Source organism: Alosa alosa, chromosome 12 (assembly GCF_017589495.1).
Source record: "Alosa alosa isolate M-15738 ecotype Scorff River chromosome 12, AALO_Geno_1.1, whole genome shotgun sequence".
NCBI lineage: Eukaryota > Metazoa > Chordata > Actinopteri > Clupeiformes > Clupeidae > Alosa > Alosa alosa.
The window spans coordinates 23,441,404-23,469,052 of NC_063200.1; the positions used below are offsets into that span (position 1 = coordinate 23,441,404).

General features: G+C 40.3%; 1 protein-coding gene across 1 annotated transcript; it reads left to right on the top strand.

Moving 5' to 3' along the window:
* On the top strand, positions 1 to 27,086 carry slc27a6 (solute carrier family 27 member 6). Its single transcript, XM_048258583.1, has 10 exons — positions 1 to 634; positions 2,054 to 2,263; positions 4,903 to 5,061; positions 7,369 to 7,493; positions 10,492 to 10,686; positions 16,045 to 16,135; positions 16,639 to 16,837; positions 17,088 to 17,185; positions 17,653 to 17,783; positions 24,548 to 27,086. Exons 1-10 carry the CDS (start codon positions 148 to 150, stop codon positions 24,722 to 24,724), a joined length of 1,872 nt encoding a protein of 623 aa, XP_048114540.1. The 5' UTR covers positions 1 to 147; the 3' UTR covers positions 24,725 to 27,086.
* The last annotated feature ends 563 nt before the right edge of the window (positions 27,087 to 27,649 follow it).

Here is a 27,649-nt window from a genome sequence, read left to right on the forward strand (position 1 = left end):
TCTCCACACCACATGTAACGGAGCAGAGTGTTACTGCAAAACATGTTAAAATCGCGATACATTTGATGCCACTGTTTAGTCTTCGGGCGCACTCGACTTGAAACTGCTGTGCAATTTTCTAAGCGTTGTTTAAGTGAAACGGCAGTGATGATCTCTCCAGTGACATGGGTGTCAGCACTGTTGGCGGGTATCTTTTCGGTGCGTATTGCACAAAAAATGCATTTTCCTTACTTTTGGAAAGACTTCTTCTACTTGCTGAAAGTAATCAGATATGGCATTCGCTTGGAAATATACAAACGGACTAAAAGAGTGGTGACAGTCATTGACAGATTTGTTCAACAGGCTGCAGAAATTCCCAACAAGACCTTTCTTATTTATGAAGGAGTCAGTTACACCTATGAAGAGATTGATAAACGAAGCAACAAGGTGGCACAGGTGTTTGCCGAACGGGGAACCGTGAAGAAAGGAGACACTGTTGCGCTGCTGATGAGCAACGAGCCAGATTTCGTGTGTGTCTGGTTTGGATTGAGCAAACTGGGATGTTCTGTGGCTTTCCTCAACATAAACATTAAATCAAGATCCCTGTTGCATTGTTTCAACTGCTGTGGAGCCAAACTTATGGTTGTTGGTGCAGGTAAACATGTGAATCCAAGTTTTACAGATCACAGCTTTGTCATATATGGTTGCACATGTTGTTACAGTAATGTTTTAACATAGTACGAGGTAGGGACAGTTTCCAGGTCTGGGAAGAAGGCACGTGGAGCCAAGAATGACCGATGTTTGTTTATCAGTCGCGCCTGCGCTCCGGCTGTCAGCCCATCATGTCGGCGCCAGAACATACAATAGGGCTAATCGAACATAACTCTCTGAAATAGCCTATGGCAGGTGGACTGTGAATCAGCCTAAATATTAGTGTGTATCCTGTATGATGTCTTTCTCGGTGCGATCCAGCGCAGTTGCGCAACCTCGATATGACCTCCCTTTCTGACCCATTGGCTATGTTATACAAAAGCGAGCTGTAGTCTTTTCGGATTATCAGTGAGTGGTATTCACACTGAAACTGTATTAACATCTAATAGGACTGTATTGTTCCACCAAAACAAATTCACACAGCACATTGCCTGTAGAAAAATCCCTGACGATCAGGATAGCCCACTGTAGTCAACACCGCCATACACACCGCATTCTTTTCTTAGAGGAGCACACGCCCTCTTGACCCAGAAGGAGATGGGTTTTCCTCCAGAAATTATCTAATTTCCTACTTCACGTGGGGAACGAACCTGTAGTCATGGTTGCAAATCACGTTTGTCTTGGTGATGGGGAAGAGCATTCTGAAAAGTCCATAAACTCACAGTTTTATGTGGAGAATTGAGAGAATACATTGCTGGAGGACTTGTGTAATTCTCAAACATGTAATGATTAAAATGCTAAATTTGACAGCTTCATGAACATGACTAACTGATGTTATAGGTTTTTCATGATTGTGTTTTTCGAAGAAGACTCCTTCATTCATACAAGTCTACACTGAATCAGATTGTGTCCTCTGGGAAGGCCTACCTACCATTGCCTCTGGGATTTCATCCTTAATATTTGTTTATGATATGTCATGGCAACAGAATAGGGTTATTTAGACATCTCTTGGTTAAACCATGCCAGTTGGCTCCTAAGAACTATTCAAAGTAGAATCACATTTATAACAGAAGGGTTGTGGTGCATGGCAGAAAAGCTGTGTGGTGCGTCTGATCTAGACCTATTGTGTCTCTCTGCAGGTAGATGTATTGGAAATGGCAGCATGCATATTGCACACACTTCTTCCAGTGGTGTATGTCTTAATACACATTAGAATGTTTAAAAGCAACCAGTGTCAGATAAGTTTATGCAGGCATTACACAATTAAAGACAATTGAGCATGCTTTACATAGATATGGACATGTGGACATATGGATAAATAGAAAGGTTCTCGCATTATAGTGATGTTTTGTTGATGCAGGTGCCAAACTACAAACCTAAAACACCTCTCCTCTCCTTGTCTTTCTCTGAATCTTTACTTCAGACTTGTTGGACACCTTGGAGGACATTCTGCCCAACCTCCAAGAGGACAGCATCTCAGTATGGGCCATGAAGAAGAAAACGGCCTATCCTGGGGTCAACACCCTCATGGACAAGATGGAGGAGGCCTCGGACAAACCTGTCCCAGCTAAGCTTCGGGGTATCACTTGCCTCAAAACGCCAAACCTCTACATCTTCACTTCAGGGACAACCGGTATGTCAATTGCTCCTATTCTTCATCTATGTATCATAATACTTAATTAAACAGATACTTAAACAGATCACATCATGAACAGTTCTAATTCCTGAAACAACGAGCCCCTTTGATTTGTCCTCAACTTGGTCCTTGGTGAAGGAAGTAAACGTATTTCTATAATTACATATAAGCATACTGTTTTTGATTATAATGGTTGGAAAATTCCTACAATTTGGAACTGTTCGAATCTATGATTGGAGCTGGTTTTCAGGAAGTGTATAGCCAATTTCTGACTATAGAAGTATATCAAATGACAGAGTGTAGATTGATTTAAAAACTTTTCTCAAACTCTCAGCTAGTCCTGGTTTAGAGGTATGATCTTAGAGGCCAGAATGATGGCAAAATGGCAGATAGACCAGGATCCCCTTGATGTCAGAGCTATTTAATTTCTCATCTGCACAAACTAGCTAATTACATGTAGACAAAGACAGTTATAACATTTTCTGTTGTTCTGTGAGTAAATAGGTAATATTTCCAATATATGTTGAACACATTTAGAGCTCATTTAGTATGACAAGGTATCACACTTGAAGTTGTCCTAGTGTGAAAAATCCTATTTGTATTGACTCTTGATTGTTTTCATATCTCAACTGTAATACTCCTTTAACACTCCCATAACAGATCCCATGGTTCTTATCACTGAGTCTAAATAGGTCATTAGAATGAAATGTAATGCAAAACAAAGTACTCTGTGTACTGCAGCAGGTGCAGAAATCCACAAATCATACACTAGTAAGCTAGTAGGTCTGCCAACCATAATAATTATTACAAGTTGCACAATGTACTTAATGAACAGGGCTTCTAGGAACAGCTGAGATTGGGACCAAACAACCAAAGCTGTTTTGTACCTACCAATGGAATGACCTACCAAGCTCTACCAGAGTAGGGGCATTGTCCCTCTCTATCTTAAAGAAGCTCTTGAAGACCCAACTCTTCCTCCTCTCTGAACGCATCTAGCAACCCAACACACCTAACCAGTGGTTAAAGTGAGATTTGGCAGGTGGGGGAACCCTAAAATCCAGTTTCGGTGCAACGGGGAAAAATTACTCACCGTTGGACAACATATTGAGTATTGTGGTGTAGCAGTACTTTTTGGACAAGAATTGCTAGCTTCTTGGTCACATCTGTACACGCGAAAAATTAACTCACTTTTATTTTAACAATATCATCGCACTATATTGTTGGTATGAATGAATATATTTATTATTCATTTATCTAAGGTGGTGGAACTGCGTTCCTCCCCGTTCCCCCCCACTTTAACCCCTGCACCTAACGTGCATTTACCATACACTTCCTTTCTTACCTTCTTCTACTTCCTTCCACTTCTACCACTTCATCTCCATCTCCTTGACTACACTTGGACTAGTACTTAAACTCCTGCACTCGCATGCTCTAGTCTTGTGGCGTTTGTATGGTAGTATGTACTGTTACCTTTAATGTCTCCTTTGCAATGTACCGTACTCTGTTATTCCTGCATTTTATAAGTCACTTTGGATAAAGCGCCTGCTAAATGAATAAATGTAAATGTAATCATCATTATCATTTGGGACACTGAGCTTGAATTGCAAAGGGCAAACAGTGGTAAATTTGTGTGTGTGTGTGTGTGTGTGAGAGAGAGAGAGAGAGAGAGAGAGAGAGAGAGAGAGAGAGAGAGACAGACTAGAGAGAGAGTTATTTGCATGTAAGCATGTATACGTAGAACGCGTCTGCTAATACTCTCAGGGGAGGTGACAACATAATTTATGAAAGAATAACAGCACAGCTTCTTTGTGATCTTGCAATTCATTCCACTTCCGTTCGCCCAATTGAATGATGCTGTGTCATCAATTGACTGGCAGCCTTTTAAGCCTTATGCCATGCTGTGTAGACCTTACGTCATGCTGTTATTGATTTGGCCTGATATCGTCCATTGTGGATCAAGTGAGAAAGGGCAGTTGGCACCAGAGGGCTTAGGCCACATTTAAAAGGTTCTTGCACCAGTGGACTTATATGGAGATATTGGAGATATTTTCTGTTAGTCTGTTTTTATTCTGTTATTTCCCTGTCTTACAAAAATGTGTAGTAACTTCAGTTAGTTGGTTGATGGTGTAGTGGTGTTTAGTGGCCTAATTACATTTTAATTCACAAAATTACAAATTGATAATTGAATAATTTACCAGCAAACTTACCAGAAAAGACTTGTCAGAACACACTTGACAGTGATGGATTAACCCTAATTTATCTGCCCATGCACGTCTGATAACACCACTGAATGAGTCATGTCAGAATCAGAAACAGTTTAATTTGCCGTTTTAGCTTTCAGCATTATTAAGTGAGTCAGTGCACAAGGAATTTGTCTCAGGCCGATGATGTTGCTGAAGCATATTGTTCAATATACAAAACAACGTATCAGACCATATACAACATAGACAATAAACAGTTAATAAATGTTAATAAATGTTAGTAAATGAGGGAGCCTTTGTGCTGGTTTCAGTGATGTCACTTACAGCTGCTCTCATGTCTGTGCGAGTCATGTCTGTACGTGCCCCATTAAGTTTTGCTCTCATTTAAATGTGTCACTGCCATTTGTGTGTGTTTTGTTTGCCTTGCTGTCTCAGGGCTGCCCAAAGCGGCTGTGATCACACACCTGCAGTCACTGAAAGCAGCAGCGGGCTTCTGGGCGTACGGTGGCACCAGCGATGACGTGATCTACACGCCCCTGCCCCTCTACCACAGTGCTGCCTCCCTGGTTGGCATCGGAGGGACTATCGAAATGGGTATGCACTACAATAACTATAATAACTATAATAATAACTAACAATAACTAATAATTACCCAATAACTTACCCTCATGAGATTTGCTTCTTTAATGGCTGCGCTAACTACAACTACACAATCAGACCGAATTTAGATGAACGCTTCAGTGCAGTAAATGTTAGTACACACAAAGTAAAAACAAAAGATTAGAGTCTGTGTATTTCTGAGAAAGATTGGAGCAAAAGGTGGGTACAGGAATTTTATACAGCCATGAATGGGTTAAGTTTCGATTGGAATCCATCAGAAAAGAAGGAAATTGAAAACTGAGCTGATACCAAATTGAATGATCTAAATGCTGTAAATGCTGCTGTATTCATTGTGACTGTGAACCTTGAATGCACATAATGTATTCTGGGAATATAAGCTATAGATCGAAACCAGGGCCCTCTATTTTCACAGTCATTGTACATTCAGAAGTGCTTGATTATGCACTGGTCCAAATTCCTCATCACAATTTCACCTCATTTAGACATGTCAGACATTTATTTTTTAAACTGGAGGGCTTTTGTGTTGTGAAATTATTGCTGAATTAGTGTCTCACTGATAATTGCTCACACCAGTCACAGAGCACAAGTTTCTAGGCAACCGAGCGAGGCTTCTGTCGAGGGAGTCCCACAGGTGCTTGTGAAAGAGATGGAAGTACCCGCATCTAAGATGTGTTAACTGCTGTTAACATGAATGAAACGCCAATGCAATTACATATTGAAAATAATAAAAAAGCAAGTGAAAACACATTTTTTTAAAGTATGTTTCCTGTTGATTGATTCCTGCCACACAAAAATGTCTTAACTAAATTAAACAGTTTGGCATAGTTGTACTGAAAAGCACCTCTTGATAATTGACCATACGTGAAACGTTACAAGAATTCTTTACTTATGAAGTGTTAATCTAGAGAAGCGACCTTACAGTGAACTCCCCAGATCAACATCAAAACCAACTCAAACTCAGATTGCTTCGCGAAATCGCAAAATCGCAAAAACACTACCACTAGATGTATTTGTACAGTACATGAACTATGACTCGGGCTACATAATATCCTTTCAAAGTGTCCTTGCATTCTCAAAAAACTTCTCACCGCAGGTCTGAAGGAGGAAAAAGAGCTGAGCATGACCTGGAAACTGAGAGGCAGTTGATACAGAGAGAGAGGCGCGGCGTTCAAGTCCTCTCTGTCCTAGTTAAGCTGAGAGCGTTCAGTCTGTGGGACTCTCAGGGTCCAAACTGTGGGGTTTTGTCCCCGACTCTGCTCAGTAAGCCGACAGTGCGTTTGACCCAGGCACTGCTGGAGAAGAAAGAAGTATTTCTTTCATAGGAATGACCACGATTCATTGGCCGGATGGACGCTGATGTAATGTTTGCATTCAGATGATGAGGTGCTGAAGCGAAGTGAAATGCTGTGCAGTCAGAAATCACACTTTACATTTGCACTTTTTTAAAGAACTTTTCAAGAGCAGACCCACTAATCACTATAATAGATTGCAGCCATTTGTTAAGGTTACAGAGGAAGTTGTATAAAGGTTAGAACTGTGACAACAGCATTCAGCACTTCACATCTGGAACCTCATCACCTAAGAGTTACGGAAAACGAGTCACTTGAATAGCAAGGAACATCATCTTTTCCAGAAATCAAAGAGTTTCTCTGTTAGCCCTCAAAAGTGTTTACCTCTAAAAAGAACACATTGACAACTTCTTGGCATGATATGAGAGACACCAAACGTGTCTTTATTATATTAGAAGTGGCGCTATAAAACAAATACTGTATTTCCAGTCTTTAATTCTGATTGGCTGAGCTGCGTTTGCAAACATTCTAATCACATATTGTGACCGTACTCCTCAACAGGCTAACCACTCCTTTGAGGGTTGGTCAGTACCATAAGAAGGGAGTCTCATGGTGATTCTTGGCAAGGTATACCACCCTAGAGTTAGAAAACAAGTGATAGCATTGAATTGGTTGTAGCTTTTTGTATGTTATCACCCTGTTTATATCTATTTAATGCTTATGCAGGGATATATTACAGGTAAATATGTAATCACATATTTTCTAATTCTAGGGTTGTATACCTTGTCAAAAGTCACTATGAGACTTATTTTGCTTGAATGGTACCGATTGACCAAAATTAGGGGGTCTGGTTCAACGAATAATTGCAGGAAGATATCTCATCGAGACATTATAGCAGTCCATTGTTCATGGCTGGTATGATCCCATTTTGACTACTCTGAAGTATTAGAAAGTCTAATCTAGAATCTTTGTTACCCATGTCATTCCACAGGTGCTACATGTGTCCTGAAGAAGAAGTTCTCCGCCTCACAGTTCTGGAATGACTGCAAGAAACATAACGTAACCATCTTCCAGTACATAGGAGAGCTCTGTAGATATCTGTGCAACCAGCCCAAGGTAACTAGCACGTTCCGTCAGCTGTCATTGTTCCAAGTTGTTCATCTCTCCTTTCACAATATGATGTACACCAAACATACACACTGACCCATGACACAATGAATAAACAATACATACACCTAGTATGAGATAGTAACATAATGATGGATAAAGCGGGCAGAAGAGACACTGTAGCACTGTAGCTTTCTACACTGAGCAAGAGCCTAAAGTCATGACGAAGCAGTGTTATGAGTTGTGACTTGTGATGAGGAGACCCAAAGCTTCCAGTGACTACCCTAATGTCATCTGAAGCCAGTTAATGGTCTAATAGCAGCAGTTCACAAATCCAATCTGTCCTGCCTCTTGTGCTGAGATCAGAAGCCCAATTGATGAAACGCATGAAGTCCTGACCAACTTACGGCACAAAGCAGCTTTGTGGGTTTGTCATCGTTCCGCCATTGTATCGGTCGAAAAAAAAAAGAATGTGTTCCAACCCCGAGAGAACTCACAGAACCTTCTGGTGATTATGTAAATTCTGTGCTGCCGTGCTTTTGGTCAGGGTCTTCTCTGGGAGGAAGTGGACTTTGGAAACATTGTGATTGATTGTGTTGCATTTTCATGGTTGAGGGACAGTGAGTGGGATTGTGTGTGTGTGTGTGGGTGTGTGTGTGTGTGTGTGGGTGTGTGTGTGCTTGCCAGGCTTCTCAGTGTCTTGTTTTCTCTGGGCATCGGGGGACCGAGCCTTGTCCAGTCAGGGAACTGAACAAGTGCAGTGGCCTCAAAGCGGTCTTTGTTCCTGTCCCTCTCTCTCTATCGTCACTACAGCCACCACACACACACACACACACACAGACATCCTCCCCCACCGCCCACCAGTGCACTGTAGTGGCCGGCAGGATGGCAGTGGCTGACTCCATAGGGTTGCCATGATGACCACATAACACACGCACACGCACACACCCACACAGGCATGTACGCACGCAGGCATGGTGCCATGTCATCAGACACATTCAGGTATTTGTAGATGGACAATCACATGCTCCACAGTAGGGGTGCACTGACCAGTCACACACACATGCTGGGTCACTCATGCTGCTAGACACACACACACACACACACACACACACACACACACACAAACACACACACACACACACACACACACACACACACACACACACACACACACACACACACACACAAATACACTAATACACTAATACACTAATACAGCTGGTCTTATACTCAAGCACAAGTATGCACCTACTTACACTCAATACAATAAACACACAACAGTTGTGTGTGTCAAATGTGTCATCAATGCATGTGTTACTTCCAAACAGACATACTAAACCCAAACCCAGTGCACTGTCAAATTGCCATATGCAGCTTCATACAAACAGGGTCCACACAGTCAAGTCAGGGATGCCAAAACAAAAACTCACAGCCTCACAACCATGCCCTTACACAATCTTGTACTTGGCAACGGGGCCTTAATGGCCGTAAGTGTTAGAATGCCATGTTAGGCACAGTGTTTTAGATCAGAACGTAGCGTTAGAATGGCATGTAGACAGGCACAGTCTTTCAGACTAATTTTATTATGTGGCTAACTTCCTGCATGTGAACACAAAGGTGTTGATGAATGGTGGAGAATGCGGGTCAACCAGTAAAGACGGTGAACACTCCCCAGTAGATTCCTCAGATTGTATCTGACTGACAGGCTTCCTTTGTCATCACACACACACACACACACACACACCTCACAGTAGTGACATGACAAACCCAAAGCCCTGCCTATGGAGTAACTAGGAAATTAATGAGTGAAACCGGTATGATGGTATGTCTGTCAGCAGGTTTGCTAAACTGTGGTGGTCACACCTTTGACTTTGATTTTCATATCAGCATTAAGCAGAGGTGAAATGGTTCTAAGAGAGGGTGACGATCTGTTATCATTAGCAAAATTCTTGACGAGTTATCTTCATGCTTTAAAAATAAGTGCAGTTTGCTTTGATTAGGTTAGTTGATTTTGGTGAGTTATTATGTTGTTTTGAAATCAATACATTGATTACAGTCATTTTTGGAATGCGAGATTATATTTGTTCATTATCTTTTACATGGATTTAGAATTATAACTTTCTGTAACAGTTATATGTTAATGTTTCTTGACAGACACTTTTGTCCAAAGCGACTATGAATTAACACTAAATTATCATATAGAAAGCAAGTCTTAACAATAACCATAAGTAACTGTGAATCTTTAAAGATTGTATCAGCGATAGCAGGGTAACGTCACTTCTGTTGACGTTCAAACAAAACAGAGAGCTAGCTCGCTGCTCCCTCCCCCTCCCTCCCGTGCAATTGAAACTCTCCTAAACGCGCATCTCATCGGTGATTGGTTGGAACACTATTTATTTTGGTTTTGAGTGGTTGGTAGAACTGTTGCGGTCTATTGTTTTTGTGTACAGATCTTGGAGCATAGGCTGCCTTTCAGAGACACACTTTTTTGACAGCTTGCTTATGGGGCGGCTGCGGGCAGCTAGCGGATTGTGAGGAAAGATTAGATGAATGTAATTACTTATGTTTTGGGCCAGCAATCGCTGATACAACCTTTAAAGAGAATTAGGTATGGTAAGGTAAATAGAGCCTTTAAACATTTCCTGGAAATCCAAAAACTATGACAGGAACAACATTAAACCAGCCAGGAATCACAGACAACAAGGGTCTCCACTGTGACCTCATAGTGTTAATTGAAGGCCGACACACAGAAGCTCATTACAGGGCTGCGATGGTCGAGAGGGGGAATAAAGCTGGATTATTCTCAAAATATACCAAAATACACGTGAACATTAGGTGTGTATGTATGTGTGTGTGTGTGTGTGTGTGTGTGTGTCTGTGTGTGTATGTGTGTGTGTGTGTGTGTGTGTGTGTGTGTGTGTGTGGTGTATGTGTGTGTGTGTGGAGTGTGTGTGGAGAGTGTGTGTCCATTTGTTTATGTGTGTTTATGTGTTTGTGTGTGCAGGGAGAGAATGACAAGCAGCACAAAGTTCACATGGGTGTTGGGAATGGCCTCCGACAGGACGTGTGGCGCGAGTTCCACCGGCGCTTCGGCGAGATCCGCATGTGCGAGCTCTATGGCTCCACCGAGGGCAACCTCTGCTTCATGAACCACATCGGCAAGATCGGCGCAGTTGGACGCTCCAACTTCTTCTATAAGGTCAGTACCCTGGGCCCGGGGTCCAGTGAGCAGTACGCTATTCTCTGTGCTCTGTCTGGAGAGGTCTGTGGTCACTAAATGCCCTTCTGGTTGTTTATGAGTTACTTGTTTGCTTGGTTGGTCCAGACAGTCACCAGCCAAGTGGCCAAGCAAAGTGTTTGGATGCGAAATCCATGTTTTCTTTTTTTTGCAAATTTCAACCTGAGTGAATATTGTTGCATTCTGCATGTATATTAAGCCCAACTAGCACACAAGGCTTCCCTTCTTGTGCAAGGCTGTCCCTCTTGTGGCTGTTTGCTATGTACTATTCATTTCCCCCCACAAACAGCAAGTATTTGCTGAGAGAAAGAATGACTGCATTGTAGCTTTCTGGCCTTGAATGACCTCTAGGAATTGCATCACATGCTAGACTGGTAAAGTAAGTTTGTTTGTTGGCCTTTGTTTACAAAACAAATGCATGCAATTTGCTTTTAGTTAGCTTTTTTTTGGTTTACAATTTTTTTTAAATAGTCTGACATTTGGCTTCATTGTGAATATCATATATTTTGTTGCCTGACATCGTCAGAGTCCAGCTTTTTCACATACAGTATGTGTGATTTTGATTATGTATAACGGGCATGTTAACACTAATCTGGTGTCTAAACACATTCTCCTTTGACCTTTGACCTTAATCCATCTTTGCATACCATTTGTAGCCCTCATCCTCACCCTCACCACAATGTTTGGGTGTTTTATAAGGATCCAGCGATATATCGGCCTTATTGACTGATATTTACCGATGTCAGTTCTGCACAAGATAAATGTTATGCTATGAAGGCCTGAAAGACTTGAAAATGGTTCAGTTATTTTTGGTCATTGCTTATCATTCTCTCCTTGCACACACAAACACATAAACACACATAAACAAATGGACACACACACTCCACACACACTCCACACACACACACACACACACAGACACACACAGACACACACACACACACACACAAACACACACACACACACACACACACACACACACACACACACACACACACACATACACACACACACCTAATGTTCACGTGTATTTTGGTATATTTTGAGAACAATCCAGCTTTATTCCCCCTCTTTACAAGAGTTTGCTTCAGTTGTCCATTGGTTTGGAAAATAAGTGGCGAGAATACTGTCAATTTCAATGCTAATGTAATGTTTATTGTTGTAAGTCGCTTTGGATAAAAGCATTTGTAAAGTAAACATAAGCATGAAAGTAAAACAAACAGATTATAAAATTAAATGGAGAACATCAACTTCAACTCGAATTGCTTCACAGCTCAGCAAATTTGTTGCAAAGGACACAAGTTCATGTGGGTTGAGACTAAAGCTCAATTGTAGTGGATGGGTGGATGGCATGCAAATTAATGTAAGCTTTTTTTTATCTATAAAAACAGTTTTATTATTATAATTTTTTCAGTTCGAATTTGTTTTGGAAATTGTAGGAATTTGTTTTGGAAATTCAATCACACTTTGGTGACTTTTTTTACAGTCCTTTAAAACTAGCCGGGTTGAAGTTGGCCCAAGCTTTTTGTACGAGCGTGAAGGCGTGAGAGACTTACACCTGTGTGTCAAGTGATTCTGTTCCAGCAAAAATAGCCCGCAGGTTCCTGAAAGATCCAGATCCCCCAGCAGGCCATGTTATCATTACTGTGTGTAAGGGAAGACCTTTGTGTGTAAGGGAAGACCTCTCAGGGGGACCCAGAGAGAGTATAGAGAGTTTGACGGTGGCCTGTGGAATTGACACAGATGACTCAGTGTGAGTGGCCTGGATCATCCCCAGATCATCATCTGGCTGTCTTATAATGGTTCAAGTTGTTAAGGAGCGCCTCAGGTCTATAATGGTCCCAGTTAGCCGAAAGCTGTTTGAATGAATTCAATACATTTCTGTGTAAAACATATTTTATGTGGGTATAGGCAGACCTAAGTGCCCAGTAAAGTCAATAGTAGTGAATCTGGTGATCTAACAGCTGACCTTACATATGCAGCTTCACAAACTTTACATTACACTACTACACTTGTGTCAATTATATGTATTAGTATAGCTGTTAGCATGCTGATTTTTGCTTGTCAAAGGTAAGTCCATTTAGGTGTGGACCTAAATGAACTTTATCTGTTCTCTACAGTACAAAAGTACAGAATATGTAGATGTACGTAAAGTAGTTGTTTGCAGAGTGTATAAAGGGCATACTTTTCAGATAGCATACATGGCTTTTTTCTATGGTACACATCCAGTCACAGTGATGCCTTATCTCCCCTCTATGGTTGCGTGCCCAGCAGTAGATTTCTCTAGACTCGGCTGTCCATTGTGGAGAAGGTCTGGTCACATAAAACATGATTAGGGCGTTCTTGTTCTCCATGCTGTCAGTCCTAAGAGGCTGTTGTAAGAGCATTGCGGAGGATTATCTTAGATAAGAATGCTACCTTAAGTTATTTATAGCAATACATGTTATTATCAGGACATGGGATATGACTTTACCTGTCATTTTAATGAAAGTATAGTGTCCTGCAGCAGAGCAATTACACAATTAAAGCAATTATACTTGAGATGTTTTTTGGTGGGAGCTTGAATGGCTTTAGTTTAGTCTAAGTGTAATGACTCAGATGCTATTAACACACTAAGACAGTGAGACTTAATCACTTAAGGATCTCTGTCTGGTCAACAGGGCAGAAGTTCATTGTAGTTCCATGTCATGCAGTTTCATGTCATGCTCAAAACGTGTTTTGTAACTATTTAGTACTTCATCTATATATAATGTCTTTAACTTCACCTTGGGACAGGTTTTTGAAACTAATGTTTAAACATACCAAAAAACATCTAGAGAAATTGGCACTCATACAGAACTCTGCGGCTAGACCTTTAACTAAGACTAAGAAGAGAGAACACATCACCCCTGTGTTGGCTGAACTGCACTGGCTCCCTATTTCCTATAGAATTGATTTTAAGGTTATGTTAATTACTTACAAAGCTCTGAATGGCATAGCACCTTCATATATCTCTGAGCTTTTAATATCTTATCAACCACAAAGGAAACTTAGATCATCCAATTCTAATCTTTTAATCGTACCCAAAGTGCTCCACAAACAAAGTGGAGAAGCTGCGTTTATCCATTATGCCCCCAAACTATGGAACACCCTGCCTCTGTACATCAAGCAGGCGAGTTCAGTAAATATTTTTAAAAAAGATCTGAAAACATACCTGTACAGGAAAGCTTTTAGTTAATTCATCTTATCCTGTAGACTACATTTTCAGATTATTCTACATCTGCTACTATTGGAGGGCGCAGCCAGCCAGAAGCAGATGGGCTCCCCCTATTAAGTCAGGTTCTGCTCAAGGTTTCTTCCTGGAATATGGGAGTTTTTCCTTGCCACAGTTGCCATATGGCGTGCTTGTGGGGGGTAAGAGGGTTAAGGCTGCCAGTCTTATGACATGTCATTTTCTATATTTTTGATATGTTGCTGAGTAGATCATAAACAGCAAAGAAAAGTGATTGATAATGACTGACTGACTATTATTGTGTTACATGCTTCAAATGTAAAGCACTTTGAGCTGCATTCTGTGTATGAAAGGTGCTATACAAATAAAGCTTATTATTATTATTATTATTATTATTATTATTATTATACCTGCATTAAAGGAACATGCCAACTTTTTGGCAAATATGCTTATTTATATAAAAAAGCATCCCAAATAAGCTTTCATTTACAGTAAATGATGTTTTAATTACCAGTGCTACCACTAGAGTCTTGTGAGGAATGCCTCCGACCACTGGTGTGGAAGTAAATAAGAAAGTAAGACCTACAGGAATGTGACCCTATAACTGACCCTAGGTGGGGGCAGATAGTGGCACAGAAGGGTGGTGAATCAGGGGCATAATTCCACCATATACCCCTAATGAGAAAAAAGGTAAACTAAAAATGTCCTCAGTTCTGCTGGAAAAAAGATTTATACTGTCAGACTACAATGACCCACCCTCTCCGGTGCAAGGAATGGTTAGCTCTGAAAATGAGCATTACAGTGTATTTTGGGAACATTGCCTGAACAACCTACCAATAAATCTACATAGGAATTATGTTGAGCTACACACTTCATTCTGTGGCAGAAAGGAAAGATTATGTCTGATCTGTACTTTTTTAGTTCTCCACAAGCTTAAACGTATGTGCCAAATTTCCTAACTTTGTCCTTGAAAAGAGTTCCTGGAGATTTGTGTGCTAGATAATCTCAGATTTGTTTTCGAGTTAAAGGGTTTTAGTCACAAGGAGAAAGGTCAGGTTTTTTCATTTTTGACACAAGGGAGTGTATGCCGACACTCTCGCTTACAGTAAATGAAAGTCTCTTTGATTTGGTTATGTACTGTAAGTGTACACTGTAAGCTTGGTTGTGTGTGTGTGTGTGTGTGTGTGTGTGTGTGTGTGTGTGTGTGTGTGTGTGTGTGTGTGTGTGTGTGTGTGTGTGTGTATAGTTGTAGTGAGTGTGTAGTATCACTTTGAAATTCTAGTTATTCGAAGAGTAGGCCTCTACTCCTAAACAGAGAAACGGCATCCAGGGACCGAAGGTTTGCAGGCCCAGATTTCCTTTTTTTTGTTCCTAAGCAGAGCTAAATCTTATTTATGATTCCTGGAATTGGATATGTACATGTGCTGCTGTCAGACTCCTGTTTGTAACCATCTGTTGCTCCCTGCACCCAACACACTGAAAACCAATATGGCGAGAATCAACAAGCAACACATACCATTCATCCCACGAATGTTTTTTTCTGCACTCCACTACTATGTTTGCCAGTGTTTGTTTCTTGAGATGGAGGAGTTGGCTTGTAGTGAAATTTTAGTAGCGTTAGTGTGGTCAGTGACACCTTCACATCTGGTGTTTATTTATACTCTTTGCATGCTTTTAAGTGAAACCCTGTTCACTTCCTATCAAGTTAACATGCTCCTCCAGCTAATGTAATTTAAAAAGCTTTTTTAAAAGGTTATTTTTGTTGCTGTTTGGGTTTGTTTGTTTGTTTTTTGGTCATAAGTTATGTCATTGTTTTGTTCATGTGACTCTGCTCATGCCGCAGGAATGAGTAACCTGATTAAGTGCTTGAACCCATGAGACTCACCCAGAATTGACTCAGGTGTTTATGACGAGATAGTAACAACATACCCACGATGTCCCCACAGAATAACATTCACTATTCACTATGCACCCACATAGTTAGATACTTACAGCCCCATAGCATTGTTGCTTGCTGCAGCTCTTTGAGGGTTGAGGGGTTGACCTCTGAATGACTTACTTCTGTCAAACTGACATGAGTCTACATGCTGTCCTCCCTCCCACTCTAGCTTCTGTTTAAGTATGTGCTGGTGAGATACGACATGGTGAGAGACGAACCAGTGAGGAACAAGCAAGGCTTCTGTGAACCAGTCAGGAGAGGTGAGGATGCGCTCCTTTGAACCCACTGGGAAAACATAATGCCCATCCTGTCTTGTGGTGTTTGCAGAGTAGTAATCCTAAAACCTATTTTTGTGATGTAGCTTGAATAGTAACTCATTTGTAAGTTCTCATTTGTAAGTTGCTTTGGATAAAAGTGTCAGCTGAATGCATAAATGGTAAATAATGATTAAATTATCTAAATTGTCCTGCAAGTTGCAAAGTGTTTGATTAGCTATAATGGCTATCTGTGTCTTTTCTCTTGACAATGCACTTGATTTAATTTTAGAGTTAACTCTGCATAATGATTTTTATTTGAGTCTACATTAGTGAATGGCAGTGTTATGATTGCAAAATCTGCTCCTCAGAAACTACATTAAATTGTACACATATGGCTGAAAAGTGTTGCTCTTTAGCACATAGTGTTCCTTAGGTCAGTACTCTGGATGAAATGTTTGTTTGTGGATCCCGTGGACTCATACGCCGCCACATTGATGTTTATTTAGGTGAATCGGGACTGCTGCTGTCCAAGATAAGCCCCCAAAGTCCATTTTTCGGCTACGCTGGCAGTAAACAGCTGACGGAGAAGAAGATTCTGAGGGACGTGTTTGCGAAAGGGGATGCCTACTTCAACACAGGGGACCTCATGGCTGAGGACGATGAGGACTTCATCTCTTTCAAGGACAGAGTTGGGGACACCTTCAGGTAATAGAACCAAAATGTTCCCTCAGTACTTCCCTAGTGATAACAGTTTTTGATTTGCTGTTGATTGTTTTTGTGGAGCTTTTGTTGTTGTTTTTTTGTGAGGATAATTAAACTTACAGTACCTGCACACGTAACGTTATTAAATGTAATCTGCACTTGGACCACCATCTCCTCACGGGACTAGTAGGGCATGTTTGCACAGTAACTTGTATTTTATTTTTATGTGTGGTAAGTTGATGTTTGTTTTCAGGTGGAAGGGTGAAAACGTGGCCACAACAGAGGTGACGGAGATCCTCGGACTGGTGGACTTTATTCAGGAGGCCAATGTGTACGGGGTGGAGGTTCCAGGTACTGTATGTTCTGATGGCATCAGCATCAAATATTTGTCAAAAGTCAATGTCCTCTCAAGAGCCTGCTAATATTTACATTTCAGGTCTCCTGCGGGATATTCCAAGTACGTGACAAATCTGGTTAAGTCAACTCAGAGTAAGAGGTATACCCCCTAATAAAAGAGACCTACTGTATGGTTTTAATCTCCAAGCAAAAGAAAATCAATAGGACTCTTCTATTAGGAGGTTCACCACTAACTCTGAGTTATCTTAACCAGGTTTGTCACTAAACCGTGTGCTTGGAATAATCCCCAGTTCTTGCCATTAGATAGATAGATAGATACTTTATTGATCCCCAAGGGGAAATTCAATACATGTACATTAATGTCACATGCGTCACCAGTTACACTATATGGCAAAGACACTTCTCTCTTTGTGATATGGTCGCAACAGGAAATTAAAAGGCACTTTGATTCTTGTCCACAGGAAATGAGGGAAAAGCAGGAATGGCTGCCATCATTGTAAGACCTGACTTCAAGTTTGATGGAAAGAAGCTGTTCGACCATGCAGTCAGGGACCTGCCAACCTATGCACGCCCTCTGTTCATAAGGCTACAGGTATGTGGTGGCCACCACCTTTCACTGGCAGACATGTATGGCAGTGAAATTTACACAAGCCAATAACAAGGCCTAATGCCAATTTACACAATAAAAAACACTGAATCAGTGGTTTAAGGATGCAGGCGTGGTGGAGCAGCGGTAATGTCGGTCTGGGTTTGGCCTGGGTTCGGCCTTGGTTTGATTCCCAACTCTTCCGTTGTGTGTCTGTGTCGCTTTAGATAAAAGTCTCTGCTAAGTGCCAGGCAACTCTAACTTTAACTGTGTCATGTGCTGTAATGAAAACACATCGCATGACCATCATGATTTTCTGACAGCCTAGTTCATGTCAGATAAAACAGAAACAGATTGCTAATATAAAGAACATTGTGGTGACAGTCTTTGTTGCACGTGGGAGGAAGGGTTAACAAGTACTGCATTTGTCCAAGGACAGTCCTGCATTTCAGTATTGTTTTTGGCATCCTACTTCATGCCCAGTGAATGTAGGCTACCACATATTGGCATCAAATGTTGTGTTCATCTTTGTCCAGCATGGTCTGATGAATCAGTTAGCCTTCAGTGACCCAAGTCTGCTACAAAAGAAATAATTTACAATTGTCGAGACAAGTATTAAAAAATCAGGCTGCCTAACTGGATCTTAGGTCAGAGATGTTAGTAAGCTGTTAGTAACAAAAAAAACTTTAGTTTATCAATAAACCGGCAGTTTCTGTGGAGTAAGCAGTGTTGCACTTTTCTTTTTTCTGTTATTTTGAAGTTGTCCTTGCAAAATAGCTGCACCTGCAGTATAATCTATCAAGGTTTGCACTGCAGCCTCCCCTCTACCTACTGAGTAAGGTGTTAGTAGCTTTAAGTGAGCTGTTAGTACACTTTAATTATACAATATGACACAAGTGAAAGTGGTGTGGAAAGTGTGGTTTGGCTGTATAGTAGGTATGAGGTGTTTTTTTTTACTTTGCATAGTGTTTTTAAAGTTACATTTTACAGTGATTTTTCACAAGGGCAGTCATGGTGTTCCCCTTGAAATGTACAGTATTCAAGCAAACACAATGATAGTGAGGCAGAGAAGTAAAGCACCATTTTCTGAGAACTGGTTTTGTAGAAGTTTGCTGAAGTTTTGAAGTTACACCTTGAATGAACGTCTCCATCTTGAACTTCCATTACTCTTACACCACGTCAAGTCACATGAACCCCTAAAGGTGCTAAAGGCATTTTATGTTTGATGGCAAGCTAGCGTGCAGACTTTGAGACATTTGTGTGTACCACTCAGAGGCTACACGAAGGCACCCACCAGCTCTTCCCGTGTCTGGTCTTGCCCACAGATCATGGCGGCTAGCGCTCACAAGGTGGATGACAGATGAACGGTACTGGTGCTTTGCATCTTATGTGGGTTGGATCGGATCCATTGCGGCGTATGAATAAAGTGACGCCTTGAGGCATAGATAAGGCTGAGCCTCTATCCCCAGTGGAGTGTGCGTGCCTCACTTATTGATTTGAAATGCTGGCAATTAGTATCTCCATGCCGAGAGAATGAAAAAATATTTGGGTGTCTGAACGTTTCACTAAATTGAGTTGTTTGGCTGACACTTCACGTAACCTCAACTGGCGAATGGAAGTGTCTGAACTTTTGACATGATTGTGTGGTTTTGTTATGACCTTTCAGCTAACGTCAGAAGGCATGTTTGGGTGTCTGAACTCCAGTTGGTAGGCTGTGACCATCTTGGTAACCTCAATTAATTATGGAACAGACACGCTCAATAATGAGGCCGCGGAATATCTGTGGTTGTCTGACGCACGCAGATGTGTCACGGCCCTGCAGGTTTTGTTTTTTTCACCTTATCTTGACCTTGCTCTACCCTTTACCTGTAAAGGGGTCATGTAGAGGTCAATCACTTTGTCCGTGTCTTTCTTACCGGTTCCACCTCTGGCTAACACACTCTATTATCACCTTTATACAGCTGTGCTTGCCGAGGAAGGGACATCATTTATCCCGTAGTTATTTAATTTGATTTTATTTTCGCACTAAACACTATACCTGGTAAGCCTAGCTATGTTGATGGAATGGGAGCGTGTCTGTTAGCATGGATTGTTTCTTCAAGCTGTACATCTGCAGTGTACAAATTAGCGAAACGATGCGGCTATGGCCTCCATACTCCAACCAGCCAGAGATCCCGACTGAAGACACATCAAATCTTCTTCAGCCTGATGTTGTCATATTGGCAACTTCAGGAAAAATAATGTGCCCAAAGCCAAATATTATGTCGGTCTCTAAATTAAATTAACTTACATTAAATTTAACAAATGCAGTAAGAAACATTTACAGTAGCTATGCTGTGCTGTCATTGCTGGAGACAGGTAGTTGCTTCTTAAACTCTTCTGTATGTGCCACAGCGATGGCTTTGAAGCTACCCATTGCTCAAAGAAAAGCATAATAGATCCACTGAGACAACATGGGGCCTATCAGGGAACTCAGGGACAAACCATGCTATGCTAGTTTACTGTCCTGATTCCACTTTCTTATCTGCCACTGGGAGATTTGGTTTAAATCCAAAAAAATAACATCCACCATGTCTGTCTGCTGATAAGTGTTGCCATTCTCCATAATCATTACAATTGGATCGAATCTGGTCAGAGGCCGGTGGTTACCGTAATTTCCCAACTATTACTATTAATTATATACATTGACTGTATACATACATTTCTTCAGCTATGAGGTTAATACACATGCCGGTAATATGGTATTAATATGGTTTTGTTTTTTTAACTTGCATAACACACTGTCCTGCGGCTTATAATGCGGTTAATACACAGGAAATTACTGTACTTAAAGTCCAGATGCATGACCACTGCTTATGACTGATAAGGCGTTCACCATGTGGGTACTAGAAGTAACATTAAGACAAGGTAGCATAGCAGAGTGGATCCTCCATTTTGTTTCAATGTCCGTAACCATCGGTCTGTCTTCTCCTTTCCCACCTGATTTCAGTCATTGTAAATATAATGTTCCTGATTGGCTACATAAGACTTAACAACTCAAAAGTGCCACTGATGAGTCCGACAGGAAGCATTCCGGTCAAAGGGGGAACACGAGGGGGCACGACGGATGCTGCATCCCAACTCGGAAGGCATTTCCAACCTGAAATTTAGACTTTAAAGTCAGGGTAAATGGAATTTGCTCATACTTGAGTAGGAACTCCAATGTTGAGTTTTGTACTTTTTCTACTAGGGGGTTGGAAAATCTCAACTTCCGAGTTTGTCTGGAATGCAGGATAAGATGCTGTCTCTTGGGGACATTGTTGTTCCACTGTTGCGTGAGATTGAGTGTCTTGAAGCACAACAGCATGCCCAGACACAGCAAACATGAGTGCAGAGAAACATCTCAGAAACGGTGTAACCACAAGGCCTAAAGGCTCATGGGGCAGTACTTGTCCCTGACTTTGTGTTGTGTCCTACTTTAAAACACTCGTCATGTCTCGCTCATTCAAACCACCGATGAGGGGGTGATAAGCCGGTCGCACATAAGCACTGACATGAGTGTGCCGCACTCTGCTTTCGAACAATACCATTGCCCTGTATTTATACTCAGGGGCAGTAGAGAAACTGAATGGCATCTCATATGTGGAAGAACACATAACAGAGACATAACAAATCATTCAACACTTGAATGAGCCTGCGGATAACCCAGTATAAGCAAAGTCCTTTTAGGCAAGTCCCTCCACTCGGCGGCCATATTGCTACGCTTTTTAGGCACTCATCGGGCATCCTATTTGGCAGAAATGCACGTGCACAAGGCTTCACGACACCAACCTTGCTCCAGCGGCGAGTTCACAACACATGATTGGCACGATGTCTTCACAACACACCATATTATTGGCTCAGTGTATTCACATCACATGATTGGCTCATTATATTCACATGTCAACGTTTTGCCGAGGAAGGGGTGGGATATGTGTAGACAACGGCCATATTGGCGTTACAAACTAACCCCATGCTTTTCTATGAAGGATTTTTTGAGTGCTGTGTCTCCTTAGAAAGTCTCTGGTATAAGTCATACCAGAGTGGGGCCTGTGTCTCTGCAGTTGACTTTAGTGATGGTGAATGTCTGTTGGTGAAGTGATGTGCAAAGCTTCACAGTAGTGCTACGCATATACATTTGCAGTATACACACTGCTAAATCTGAATTGTGTAACTTCCTTCTGTAAACACCTTATTAGATTTTCTTTTGCTTCTGTAACTTTGTAGGTCCATATTAAAAGCACATGACTCTTTTTATGAAGAACATATTTTGAACTAAATCAATAAGTAAATATGGCTGGAATTGGCCTTTTAAAAGGCCCTGGTAGATATTGCATACATGCAGATCCGGTAACTGCGTTGCACCCAACCTCTCTGGTGACTGATTGATAGAAAATACAATGAAGAGTACTTAGTTATGGTTAGGGTTATGGTTATGCTTTTGTCCAAAGCGACATACAAATACAAAACAATATAATAGTTACATTTTAACAGGGAACAAATTAAGATGTTGGTCAGCCTATAATAAGGAGAATAGCAATAATAAACAACCATGTCAATTCAATCAATAGCCTAATGACATAAACAATGAAAAAAGGAGAAATAGCAATAATAAACAATAATGTGCGTTCAATCAATAATATAATAACAATAACAATAGCATGGTAAGACTACATTATGGAGAATATCAATAATAAACAACAATGTCAAATTAATCAACAGCCTAATGAAAATAAAACAATACCATACAAACCATAACACATAAGTTCCTAATGATGAACTAAGTGCATGTTGAACAGATATGTCTTTAGACCCCTTTTAAAAGACCCAAAACTATCACAGGAACGGAGAGCACTGGGCAACTCATTCCACCAACATGGAACCACTGAGGAAAAAAGTCTTGAATTTGAATTTAGTGTTTATGACTGGACGACACAACAGACGCTCTTCAGAAGATCGCAGTGGGTGGTTGGGGATGTACGTCTTGATCATTGCATTAAAATAACAAGGAGCAAATCCAGTCAAGGTCCTATAGGCCAAAATGAGAGATTTAAATTTAATTCTGGCTACTATAGGGAGCCAATGGATAGTAACTAGGAGAGGAGTTATGTGTCCTCTTTGGCTGATTGAAGACCAGGCGTGCTGCATAGTCCAGCTTGGTGATGACCATGGCCTGAACAAGAAGTTGTGGAATCTTGTGTCAGATAAGATCTGATCTTCCTTAAGTTGTAAAGGATAAACCTACATGATTTTGCAATTGAAGCTACATGCTCAGAGTAATCATCGGTCATGAATTACAACGCCCAAGTTGCGTGCCGATCTAGTTGGGGTCAGTGAAGTTAAGTCAAGCTATATGTTAATCTGTTGCTTAACAGAAGTATCATCACCATCACCATTCAATTTACCCTTACTTAACAGAAGTTTGTATGCCATAAATGTTGGCATGTATGTTGTCATTCACACTTTTCACATTTTATTAATCTCTTGATTTGATTTATTTGACTGTTTGCCCAACTTCTAAAAGTATCTACAATCACTTTGGCTTGTGTGCTTCAAGTTATGCAAAAAAAAAAAAAAAAAAAACGTGTATCATGTATTTTATACAACAGTGCCCTCTGTTGGTCATTTTGTGTAGTGGCACAGTTTAGTTTTACAGAGTGTAAAAATATGTTTCTGTTTGTTATTTCAACTATGGCAGACTACAAGCAAGCTTTCATTACCACCACATGACACGATATGCGCAACGCAATTTGTTAATAGTGACATGCACAAACTAATGTTAATTTAATTAACTTGGCAAAACATTTAGCTAATTGAATACCTCGCTACACAAATGCACCAGTGGCACAGACAAGGAACTTCTCAGTACATGAATTTGTTTAAAGTGATACCCTCATGTCTCATTTAAAGTAAGCCTCTCTCATGTCTGCTTTATTGAACCATGTAATGATGAATTATCAATATTGGTATCACCCTCTGTTCTCTCTGTGATTTCAGCAGCATGTTAGCCAAGCGCACTTGCCCCAAGTTTGTTAAAGCATTCATAAATTCAAATGATTTTTGGGTTTTGTGCCATCAGTGTGGAAAGCCAGCAATTGTTGGAGTTTGTTGTGGCATTCTGATGATGGTGAATGATAAATATCTGTGGAGCTCATTTGCCAACAAGAACACAGGGTCTGCATGCCAAAATTACTGCAGAGCTCATATGCCAATTTGATCATGAGTCCCTCACACTAAAACGTTGACTGGGCTCACTCGCCGATTTGACCATGAGGCCCACACATCAATCTAACCTCTGGGCCTATGCACTGTTTTGGGCATTGGAGCCTGCATGTACATTATTTGTCAGTCAGTCTAAAATAACTTTTTATGCAGTCATGCATTGAGTTATGTTGTGTAAAATAAAAAGCTTTTGGCAAACACAAGGCCCTCACTGATCTAGACTCCACAGGGATATTGGCTAAGCATTGTACTGCCCACTGCTGGTTGTAGTATGTAGTGGCTGTGCAGATTGTTTCTGGTATTTTCTTTCCAGATGTATCACTTCAAAGCCTTCCACAATACTTAATTTATTGTTTTTTACCCATTTACTGTATCCCACTTAAGACAGTAAAAGACTATATAGGAGCAGGCATGCCTCAAAATCTTATATATTTCATATTTCTAAATCCTAATTTTATTTTACAAGAGATCAAGAATGTTTTCCTTTCCTCTCTAAACTAGTATTGTGTGAATGTGTTTGTGGTCTGTAGGAGTCTATGGAGATGACGGGCACCTTCAAGCAGCAGAAATTTCAACTGGTGGCAAGTGGATTCAACCCTTCCACGATAACAGACCCTCTGTACTTCCTGGACTACTCGCAGAAATGCTACGGCCCACTGACCACCTCGGCCTACGAATCCATTCTGGGAGGCCAGTGTAAGCTATAGCTGCACTGGCTCACTCTACAAACAAACAAACAAAAGAACAAACAAAATGGCTGCAATCCCGAACGATAAGATGACCAATCGCGGTGTGACAGAAGAGAAACCTTTTGTGGGTTGCCAGGCTCATTTAGTCCTCTTGTATATTTCATGGGAGTCAAACGCAACCTTTTGAATCAAATCCATTTGTGAATAATGAATGGCACCATTTTCTTTGTGTTTGCACCTCGCCCTGGTCCAGAATCACTCAATAATAAATTAGAGACGCTAAGAGGGTCACTGTGGCTCTCACTGACCTCCGCCAAAAACGTCAAGAGATTAGACGAGCGGTCAGTGACGAGGCAAACAACCAAGAGCCACACGGGGGGCTTAGCAATGTAACGCAACTGACAGGTGTCCGGTTCCTCCATGTCGAGATTCTTTTGTCCAGGTAAGATAACCACACGTCTGGCTGATGTCCCCTGGCCGATCCTTTAGAGTGTCTGTCACTGCTACCCTCTCACTTCTGGCTGTTGTAAGTGCTGTTTTAAAAAACAGACCATAATAAGAAGAGTGATTAAAAACCAAGTTTAAAAAAAAAAAAAAAAAAAAAAAGTTTACATATGTAAATGTACATGTAATTGTTTGGTCAAACTTGACAAGTTTGTGATTCTGCTGTACTGGGAGAAAATATTCCAATATGCTTGATCATCTATGTCAAGATAAACTTAACATGCTTTGTGTTGAACTTCTCAGAAGACTGTTGTAATTAATCAAACAATTAAATTAAATGGAAACACAATGCAGTTATAGTTTATAGTAGAGCTACAAAAATATTAAGCATTGCACAATGCTGAAATGTTATCCAGATGGTCATCCCAATTCGCCATAATGTTACAATGGAGGAGTTGTTTAAAGCCTTTTTTGGAAGTAATGCACATGATGGTACTGTACTGTTAACATGCCATACAACTTCAGTAACAACATTACCAGATAAAGCAAAGTATTTGTATTTGTGACCTAGAGATGGTTCGGTTATATTTTGTTCTGTGAAAATCAGATATGTTGCAATACTACTGGAGATAGTGCCTTTAGATTTTTTTTTTTTTAAATAAATACTGTAGCTATCATAGCTACAGTATTTACAGTATATGTAATGTAACGCTTTTGTCCTTGCACAATGACTGAATAGCTCTTGAATCTTATCAAGAATATGACCTCCTCACCACTCCAGTGTCAACTGTATTATAAGTAGTGGTTTCTTTAAAAGCTTTGGGAGTCGAGATTCAAGTTCTGCAAAGCACCTGTGTCTTCCTAGAATGACCATTCTTATATAATTTCTCTAGTCCTACACAAAACAACAAACACATTTCCTCCTTATTTCCTGACTTTTGTTTACGCTTCATTAAACTTAAGAACATATTGTTAGATATATTGTCAGCCAATATTGTCCTTTGTTTTGTGTATTTCACTGGATCTTGTTATGATATGTTTGGTCTCAGGAAGGAGGGAATAGACAGAGAGATTTTAAAGAATGCACAATTGGATTCAAGTTGCTGTTTACAGCTTGCAGAGATGCTGATTTGACATTTCTAAGGGGTCTGTAACTTGTGCTGATAGGTATCCCTCATCAGCATTACCTTTGTGATGTATTTTTAATCATGGCTGATTTTGTTAATTTAATGCAGGGTTTTTTTTTTTTATCTTTAATTGGTGAAATATTTTAAATGCACTGGGCATTTGGATTCTTTTAACGAGTTAAATGTCTTTTATGTTAAATAGATGTTTTATTACAAGTTTAATATGGGAGTGATTGTGCCTAGTTTATAGTCATAAAGACAGCCTTTTGTCATGTTGTCTTTTAGGTGTAAATGTGATTTCACCAATTCCATCAAACACATATATTCTCAGTTTGATACACATTTTTTGTCCAGCATCAGACTATTTGTAACAGAAAATATGTTTTAATACATGCCATTAAACACTATTTGGAATAAGTCTGTTAGTATGTTACGTAAGTTATCACAGGTTTTGTCATTTTAAAATTTGGGGGCGACGGCTTTCCATATTATTTGTCTATGCGAATTCAAACAATACATTTCTGTTTTTCATTATCACTGGTTTCTTATGAGAATATGTTTTGTGACACCCTTGAATGTGTTAAAGGGAAAAGAATGTCAACAAACTTGTCTTACTTATGACTCATTTCAAATGATGTGTATAGTGTGTTGGATTGGATGCTACAGATCATTCTGTATTCATGTGTCATCCTCATTTTTTAAGATGTCCAATTTTCCAGCAATGATAAAAAACTACTGTTATTACAGAATGGCAACTCTAATCATAACATGCACTGTATAAAGTTGAGTCATTAAAAGAAAGAAAAATCTTTTTGTCCTCCAGTGTGTGAGTTCTCTCTGTAACAGAATGCAATACTACATCTGTAAACCCAGCAACAAGCAGCTGTGTTACACAACAACCTGGGCCTATCCAGGTTCTTACTGTTACAGTAAAGGCTTAGGCTACACCAAAACACAAAAAAGGGAAGGATTACAGGATATCAGTATTGAAAAGGTTGCTTTGTCCTTCAAAATGTAAGCCAACATTTCATGCACTTTGCTTCAAATTTCCACTATTCCATGTAATCTTTTCTGGATATGTGATATTAGTAATCCATGTTGATAAAATGCAAGTTGCTGAAGTCGTGTGCTTGCATAACATAAGAAGATCCCCAGCAATTACAGATATAATATTGATCATCACATTAAAAAGGCAAATAGGCCTACTCACTCTTATAGTCTTCAGTCAGTAAAATGCATGGTAAACACCGCAGTAAATTATATAGGCCTGTGCAATGTCAATATGTATTTCTTCATTGGACAGTTGGTGGTGTGAAGGTTACAGAAGTAACAAAACTGATCTACTCATGTTTCACATCAGGTCTACACGGTT

Coding starts and splice junctions, on each gene's coding strand:
- slc27a6 (XM_048258583.1), top strand. CDS start 148: ATGATCTCTCCAGTGACATGGGTGTCAGCACTGTTGGCGGGTATCTTT. Junction 635..2,053: donor ACTTATGGTTGTTGGTGCAG/GTAAACATGTGA, acceptor TCTTTACTTCAG/ACTTGTTGGACACCTTGGAG. Junction 16,136..16,638: donor CTGTGAACCAGTCAGGAGAG/GTGAGGATGCGC, acceptor ATGTTTATTTAG/GTGAATCGGGACTGCTGCTG.